Source organism: Lolium rigidum, chromosome 1 (genome assembly GCF_022539505.1).
Source record: "Lolium rigidum isolate FL_2022 chromosome 1, APGP_CSIRO_Lrig_0.1, whole genome shotgun sequence".
Classification (NCBI taxonomy): Eukaryota; Viridiplantae; Streptophyta; class Magnoliopsida; order Poales; family Poaceae; genus Lolium; species Lolium rigidum.
Window position 1 is genome coordinate 188,361,545 of NC_061508.1, and position 9,114 is coordinate 188,370,658.

General features: G+C 42.3%; 1 protein-coding gene across 2 annotated transcripts; it reads left to right on the plus strand.

Moving 5' to 3' along the window:
- Positions 1–137: 137 nt before the first annotated feature.
- Positions 138–5,854, plus strand: LOC124686328. Of its 2 annotated transcripts, XR_006997790.1 has the most exons (4): positions 138–696; positions 3,563–3,654; positions 4,702–4,887; positions 5,282–5,854. XR_006997790.1 is itself a non-coding variant. In XM_047220297.1 (3 exons), exons 1-2 carry the CDS (start codon positions 249–251, stop codon positions 3,628–3,630), a joined length of 516 nt encoding a protein of 171 aa, XP_047076253.1. In that variant the 5' UTR covers positions 148–248; the 3' UTR covers positions 3,631–3,654; positions 5,282–5,854. The 2 variants fall into 2 exon arrangements, 1 of the variants encoding a protein (XP_047076253.1); XM_047220297.1 differs by lacking the exon at positions 4,702–4,887 and having other exon boundaries at positions 148–696.
- Positions 5,855–9,114: the final 3,260 nt, after the last annotated feature.

Here is a 9,114-nt window from a genome sequence, read left to right on the forward strand (position 1 = left end):
AAGGGGCCCGCTTTGGTAGATCCTCCAATGGCATGCTGGACGGACCTAATCGCCACCATCTCTCACAGATATTCCTCTAATTGTTATACTGACAGCCAAGACCCACGTCACTGACATTGTGGCCCATGCGGTCCCCACTATTGCCGCGGCATCGCTCCCAGTCTCTATCTCATCGCCATTGTCTCCGTACGTTCTCCCTCCCTATTATCCCCATCTCCGCTTCTTCCTCGTCTCCGTCTCCGTCTCCGATGGCTCGCCTACTCGCGCAAAGCCTAGCACGCCCTGCCCCAACCTCCGCTTCCCTCCTCCCGCTCCGCGGGTTCGCCACTAAGGTCGAGTTCATCGAGATCGACCTCGCCGACGAAGACGCGTCGGCCCCCGGTGCCGCCGCCGGCGACGGCTCCCCGTCGGTTGAGGTTGTGGGGATCCGGCGCCTGGAGGAGGCCATCCACGGCGTCATGGTCCGCCGGTCCACCCCCGAGTGGCTCCCGTTCGTGCCGGGCGGGTCGTTCTGGGTGCCCCCGATGCGGCGCCCGCACGGGGTCGCCGAGCTCGTCGGCCGGATCGCGGCCTCCGGGGTCGGCGAAGCCGGCGAAGTGGCCTATCAGGCGGAGGCCTACGTCCCTATGACGGAGGAGGAGGAGCTCTCCCTTTCCACAGCTCGGGGATGGCCCTCGTCCGCCTACTTCGTTGAAGGTGAGCGGGACAAGTGACCGAGGAGATCTCGTCGTTACCGTTTCCAATCTTTGGGTGCATGAAAATTGTCAACTTTGACTAGTGCCCGTATATGAAATCAATGTGATTGTTATGGTGGATTCGATACTTCGTCCATTTCCTCATGGTATCATGGATGGACTGTCTGATTTAAGCTATAAGTACTCCGCTTCTTTGTCGAAAAATAAGTACTCCGCTTAATGGTCGCATTTTGCCTGTAGTCTTTGGGAAGTGTACCGCAGATCAATTGAGCCATTGCACATCTCCCATGGTGTCATTGCGGGATCGTGTTCAAGTTTATTGTCAATGTAGCATTTGATGATTATTCAACTTGGCGCTGTCTTTGGTTGATACTCTCCAGTCTCCACCACATACCAAACTCCACTGTTGAAGATAACAAACCGAAAGGAAAATTGTTTTTTACCATTTGTTATATGGACTTCTGGAGGATATTCTGAGTTTCTAGAGCACTACACGGATGATGTTACTTTATTTGTATATTGTTGCTGGTATGCTGTTCCAGGTTTTAGCGGGCCACAACATCTAATGCCAACTCTTCAGACAACATTTATACCTAATTCTTGTAGTTGAGGTCGCACATTTGTTCTTTAGAACATCTCCATAGTGTATGTGGGAATAAATGTAGCAATGCCATTTTTTTGGCACTAACTTAAGTACCCGAGAGAAAGAGTGTGCCCAAGTTGATATTGACATAGATTACACGTGCAGATGTTAGCTCTATGTTTCATACGAGTAGTACGTAAAAGCATAAAAGTTGCATTTTGATCTAATGAACAAAACCTATTATGTCTACAAGTTGCCATGTCTTCTTAGTAGTTAGTAGTTTTTTTTTTGGTGATTGATTTAGTACAATTTGTTTAGATCTATGTACTTTGTAGTTTCATTTATCTATAAAACAAATAAAGAAAAACTGGACCTTCAAGTTTTACGCAGAAGTTCAAAGGCAAAACATTGAACCATGTTACTTGATTTATTTGTATTCTGCTTAAATGATGAATAGTGTAATTGTGTCAGTGAAGGACTAAAGGTCTTAGGATTTTCATCGTATATGAATTACCAAAGCCTTGATAATGTTACTATGTAGCATATAATGATTCTACCATTTGGTCTGCATTGTATACAAACACTTTGCATCTGCACAACATACATCTCGTTCTGTTCTATATTTTATGCAATATAACACTAATAAATACTTTTTCCCACACAAATGATAACATTATACATTTATTGGTACCGCAATAGTTTTCTTTGTTACCATGTGCGTAAAGCCCTGATGTTATTGACCCACCATTTGGAACGGTGGATTTGTAAAGGAAAAATGGAGGAATCGCTTTGCCATATGAATGAGAAACTTCGTGCTGTTCAGTTCACAGGATTGGGCATAAGAATTTCACAGGAATTTCATATGTTTTGAAACATTCACTCAGACCTCCTTTTGTCGCTCGCTTGCGTAGAGCTAGTCATGGACACACCATTTACGAAGTCAAACGCAAGTGCTGCGTGTATAGGCGAAGCCATAGACGAAATTGGAAGTGTATTGGAGGCAACTGGGGTAAAAGTTGGAACCTCAGCGGCTATTGGGGCGGAGTCATGGTGCTTTCAGTGGCATTGCTGCCCTGTAACGCTCTGGCTATGAGTGAAGGCAGCTGGAGATGATGGTGGTACAGTAGCAGAGTCAAGAAATTGAGCTGGGGAGTTAGAGACAACAAATTTATTCTAAACAAAGACAAGGAAGGTTGAGACGGAGCCGGTAGCGAGAGGAATTGATGGTAAACTCGTTGGAGTGGTGGTTTGGCATGATTTCTAGAAATAGGGGACAAAGACGGCAATAGGATAAAAAAATGATGGCTTTGTGAAAGCATTCTGCATCCATTGCGTTAGGGGTGTTCAAACACCGGGTGGGACGAACTCGTCTAAACTGTCTGCTTCAGATGCTAGTACAACAATGTCTAGCTATCTCGTCCAGTCGAGCAGTTTAGCTAGTTTGACAAAATGTATACGAGAACAATTGTGGTTTTGCATGGGTTGGGAGCCCTTGGGAGCCCACAGGAAGATAATGGCGCAGCTTCTTTTGGCCCACTTGTAGACATATATTTTTCGTTGCTTATTAACCCATGGCGGTAGTTGTGTTTCCAATATGCATATAAAAAACTAGACCAGTAAGTGAAGTAGTGAACTGGTGGACATCTGATTTACTGGTTCGCTGGTCTGACTACGGGCTCAGATGGTTCAGTGCAAGCAAAAAAAAACCCGTCAAATTTGATTACCGTTATAGTTAGTTTGAAAAAATTGACATCAGATACACTTATTATATATTTTACTTCATGAATAAATCACAAGACAAACTTAGTCCAGTTAGTTTTGGACCTTCTGTCGGGGTGCTTGCTCATTGGTTTGAGGTCTTTGATCCCTTCTTGGTACATCTTGTTGGATTTGTTTTTCCTGTTTTTTACCAAATGGGTCTTTTAATCAAACTGGACCGAACAAGGTGCCAGCTCCCTGTCTTAATGGCTTTATAAAACATATGTCAGTTTGGAGAGGCTTGGAGGACGCCTCAGTAACGGCTGGGTCCAAATGTTTTGAACATGGTTATTAGAATTCATGTAATCTACTAATTTCCAGTTCCTGCACTTCTAAGCGGCATCAAGAAAATTTCCAGTGTTATTTTTTCAGTCCTATGGTTTCCAACTTGGTTCCTTTCATGTTCCTTTACTGTACATATTCCTGTACTTCTCCTATTATTTGTTCCAAACACACCCTTGTAGTTTCTTTGTACATCTCAACTTAGATTTAGCCCATTTGCTCACTTGCTTAGTTATTTTTATAGGAAAATCTCTACGATCAAAGAAGAGATCAATGAAAGATGCTGCTCAGACTGATGATGATGAAAGCTGACTACTTTGATCTCCATTGCTAGGGGTAAGAAGATTTTGATTTCTTTAGGGAATACTTTGTAGTAATTGTATTAGTTTTTAATATTTTAGCCATTGTTGTTGAAACTTAACCTTATAGGCCTTTATTTGAAGTACTCTTTCTCTACGTCAATTTGTCAAGCATTTATGAGTAGTTCTTTTGGCATCAAATCCATAAAATGTCAGAGTTGCTGGAATGTTATTGACATTGAAAACCACCCTAGGCAGACCCATCTTCAACACAAAGGCGCTTGATCGGTTGGTTATTTCACTCTCTAAAGGACTGTGGGCAATCGCTCACACTCTGCGGTAGAAGAATAACACCAGAGCTTATGTATTGAAAATTGTTGCCAGCAGTTCTGCTTCGATTCAGTACTTGATACTTATCAGCACATGCAGAATACACACTTGCTGCGTCCTGCTTTTCATTAAGACTTTCCGAAGACCACCAGCATTCTAGACTTACTAGCCAGAGCATTGTTATTGTGTTACATACTTAGTTACTTACATATGGACATATGGTATAGCTATAATCTCTCCTACTTTGCAAACGAGAAAGTTGTCTTGATAACTGATAAGTATGCTCAAGGTGTTCCGTAAGAACCTCTCTCCCGCCATGTGCTTCTTGGTACACTCTATGAACGCCTGTAGTGATGACCTACGTGTAATACCAATGTTGTGGCTCACACATGGAGATTGGGTTGCAATGGTCAGTTCAGAATTATACCCACATAAAAATGGATGTCTTCGACAAAAAATGTAGAATAATGAAAAACACATAAGTTCTGTGGTCTGGAGCTACAGTTTATACTTAAAATGAATATTTGTTATCTGTATTTCATTAGTAAAATATCCCTTATTAATTTCTGCAATGTCCCTTCCCTTTATATCATAATAAACATGACCTCACTTACAATTGGTGCAATGGCCTAACCAATGCTGTTTGTTGCTCCATGCGTGCTGGCCTGTTGTCATTATTTTTATTGTTTAACTTTGTTAACTGTTGGCCAACGAGATTAGGCCTAATGTGTAGTCATATACATTTCTCTTGCAGGGTAAAAGTCGAACTAAACCTTTTTCCAGGGTACCCATGAGAAATGTTTGGTATCCTTTTATATAAGTTTGGACCCATCTGATCTTGTCTCGACAAGCTGGAGTAATGATAGCTGCTCCTACTTTCATGGAGACTGGTGAACGATCACCACCATTTCATACCTCAAACATGGAAACAACACAAAAAGTGAGCTTCCTGTTAATGAAGGCAATGCTGGTTAGTTCTTGAGTATTGGCTAGATTGTGGAACCATATAGTCAAGCCAGCTGATGGAGTCATAACAAGATCTCTTCAGCACTAATCCTTGAGATGGATTTGGTGAATGTCTTTGAATCTTCAATATTTCCTTAAGAGTATTAACATCTTGAAAGTCTATATTTCCAAGGTTGGAAAAGACTTCCTGACACATGTTAACGGGACCCGAGAAAATTAAATGACTCGTGGAAAGCTGATTTATCTAGTTGGTTCATGTCTATTATTGTTGCCACTTACTAGAATTTACCTGTATGACTGAGTTAAATTTCAATACGTTCTTGCTTGACCAAAAACATAAGTGAGCTCACAACAATTTTCTTGTGCAGGATCCTGAAAAGGCAGCTCAGGGTTACATGGCTCTGCTGTGACCATGTACATACAGAAGGCAAGGACCTCAGCACCGATTAATTGCTCCACCACCTGCATTTGGAAGCTAAATTATCGCAACTGCCACCACAAGGTTGTGATGCTGTATATTTCACTCTGAAGTTGTAGTGTTTATTGTATCAACCAGCCCTTGAACCATAATTTCGTTTGTGACAATAAGCATGGAGAGAGGGAAGCAGGATGATTGTTTCTCAAAACGGCCATCAAGAACAACTCTGAAACTGGAGTCTAGCAAGGATTCTGGATTGCTTGTTGCGCCTATTGTGGCAGACAGAAGAAGTGAGTCAAAACATTCTCTTCTATCTCCAATATTGGATGATTACCCATACTGAACTTTCTCAAATATATTCATATGAACTGGGAGTGTCTAGTTGGTAAGATTGGTAAGTTTAGAAGTTATGTGAACATGTATGAATAAGTTTAATATCTTGTGTTATCATTTATGACAACATGCAGCTTTGTATGCGAACTTTCTCTCATCAAGTTTCAAATACGAATGAGGTATTTGCAGATCTGCTACTCCCTCTGTCCACAATATAAGACATTTTGTAAAGCTACTACTCCCTCCGTCCCACAAGCTATGTCAAAACGTATTACATTGTGAGACGGGAGTATTTAGTGCCGTACGACTAGTTTGTCTTATCACTATCCAAACAGCTCCTCACTGGGCGTGTGATATGATGGCAGGCAACTCCCCTAGCTTGTTCCGTATGTCCAGTGAATACAATCATTGACACATGATTGCTTCATGCTTGCAACACAACGATCTCAATTCTCAAGTGAAAAGAGAAGGAAATTAAAAGAAGCAACTGCCTGTTAATTAAGCGTGCCTGGGAGTCTGGGACACTAACACAACTTCACCATGTGACGTCCAATCTAAATGCATGAAGGTTGCTACTCCTCCACCAAGCAAGTACACATTTTTCATGATTCAGACCATCACCTCAGATCACAACTTTCATCATGATCAGATTGTTGTGATCTTGGGTGTATCCATTGTTCCAAATCAACAAGGCAAATACAATCCTCACACATAAAAAAAGCTAACGACAATGCTCAAATCTAATCTTTCTTTGGTGCTTTTTGATGTTTCTTAACACACAAGATTGTTTTTGGTCTTTGTTTCTTCTCTCCTTTTGTGGGGAGTGTAAAGTGTAAACTGCGTGTGTGCTGGGCCTTGTAGTATGTGCCAAATTAGGTGGCACCAGCCTCCAATGAAAGGCACGATAGAGAGAGGATGGTACTGCTGGCCTGCACCTATAACAAGCTTGAGAATCCTGACCTTATTGCAGTTTGGAGATTCTCTTGTTCATTCATTCCCCTCTAATTTTGTGATATGTAGTTTATTTATTGGGTCAGGCCGGCAGTACAGGGGAATACTAGGAAATTTCTGATCTTGAATGGCTGGTTCTAGCAAAGTCTCTAAAAAAGGCTGGTTCAAGAAATGTTGCCATATAGGTTTTGCTCCATCTTAAAAGAAAGATACTAGCAAGAAAGCACACCTATCATGAACTCGGTACTCAACAACCACCAGATCCCCCCCTCCACCAAACAAGGGTTTCCCTAGCCCGCCACCTCAACCCCCTCCACTCTCCCGCCCATTGATCTCGTCAACGACAAGAGGGTGGAAGCCCATTCTTCCATGTTCTAGTTCTGGCAGGTGAAATGACACGGATGCCGCCTAGAGGGGGTGGTGAATAGGTGGTTTAAATCTTTTACGATTATGACTTAACAAATGCGGAATAAAATTACTCCCTCCGGTCCATATTAATTGACTCTAATGTGGATGTATCTAGACACATTTTAGTTCTAGATACATCCATATTGAAGTCAATTAATATGAATCGGAGGGAGTAGCGTTTAATTTTCAAGCACAAAACCTATATAACTAGGGTTCACCTATGTGCACCAACAACCAACAACTTATGCTAAACTATACAAGCAACTATGTGATAGCAAGATATATAACTTTAAGCACGAAGGCTATCACAAAGTAAAGTGCATAGGTAAAGAGCTCGGGTATAGGAATAACCGAGGTGACGCGGAGACAATGATGTATCCCGAAGTTCACACTTGATAGCTCCCAAGTGCAGGAGATCAATTGTAGTACTTTTCAATAAGAAAGGTTGTCGAACCCACGAGGAGTTGAAGGTATTTGTTAGCAGAATAAAGAAAGCAATAATAATAAAGTAACAATTTTGGTGTTTTTGGGTGTAAAGTTTTCGATAAAAATAAAGTGCAGAAAGTAAATAGAAAATAAGTAAATGCTCTCGATGAGAGAAAAAACCCAATCCTCCATGCAGCAAGAGGACAAGCTCAAGTGTGTGTGATTATATGAGACTAAAGTTCCCGAGGGCGGCATTGGTTTACTAGCATCTGAGTTCTACACAACACGGTAAATATTTTGTCAAGCTTTATTCAGTTAGGGGTGGAGCCTAAATTAGGTGCAGCCATAGATATGTGCAAACACACCCCTTATGATAGGTCCTAGAGCCATTTTCATGTGCAAGTATATGAATCATTAAGACATAAATGTTCCACCATAGCAATAAGGTCATTGGTCCCCGACATAAACCCCTCTAATGCAACCCATAGTATTGGAAAACGGTTTTTGTCAATCTGTCCCTTCCAACACTAATGTATTACATTAAAATGCATCCCTATGAGCCCATATAGGTGAAGTAATATGCGGTCGACTTTCGCATAAAACCATCATAGAACAACATAAAAGATAGAAAACTCGACCAAATACTCACTGCACATCATATAGAATCATAGCCAGATTATCCTATGCCGTCAGGAACGTAGGGAACTACTCACAAGTGTTAAACATGATATGGACCAGAGGCATAATGATTACAACACAATCTGAATATATAATCTCCCCACCAATTAACGACAAAGTACCAATCACAAACATGCAATAGCACTAGAAACAATATCCGGGGTTCAATTCAACACACAATATGAGGGGATGACGTCGATCTCGTAGATGGAGATGGTGGTGACGACGGTGCTGGTGAAGATGTTGATGGAGATGCCTCCTCTCAAGCCAAGGAAGAGTGGGGATGTCGATGGCGTCGATTTCCCCATCACCGGAGGCACAGGTGAAGCAGGATATGCCCTCTCCCGGAGTAGGAGAGGACTTTCGCCTCCGCCGCCGCCTCATTAAATCTCGGGAAAATATGGCTTAGGTTTTTGGGTGAAACGGAGGTTCTGGTATAAAGGGGGACCCGAGGCGATGCTCGAGGTGCGAACGAGTGTGGGTGGCATGCCCAACCAGGTAGGGCGCGCCACATGTGCTCGTTTGGCCCTCGTGGCCCATCTCGCGTGGATCTTTCGCTCACGGTCCTTCTCTAGGTGAAAAATTGATCAGATATTTTTGCCTTGATATTTAGCGATCCAGAAAGCCCTGAAACAAATAAAATACGAAAAACGGGTTTTCTGCCTTCGAGGAATTAAATACCATTGAAGGGGACTTTGCAGGAAAGTCCCGGAAATCAAGTAAAAATGCATAAATAATGATGTATGATGGCATATAACAATGAAAACTAAACATATATGTAGCAATAATGATGATGCAAAATGCACGTATCAACACTCTTGCGAGTGCTACTCTCCGTTGGACCTGTGTGGAGGATAAATCACTCCAAACGCCACGAAGGCCTCGATGTTTTCTCCTCGAGAATTCCTACCAAAAGGGATGTCCTCGATCCACTATGGAACCTTAAGGGTGGTCACCGAACCCGCACAAAGCTTGGGGAAATCTCCA

Bases quoted from the DNA above. Each gene is read 5' to 3' on its own strand.
- LOC124686328 (XM_047220297.1), top strand. From the start codon at position 249: ATGGCTCGCCTACTCGCGCAAAGCCTAGCACGCCCTGCCCCAACCTCC. The intron at 697-3,562 runs GTGAGCGGGACA...TTATTTTTATAG, and splicing joins GTCCGCCTACTTCGTTGAAG to GAAAATCTCTACGATCAAAG.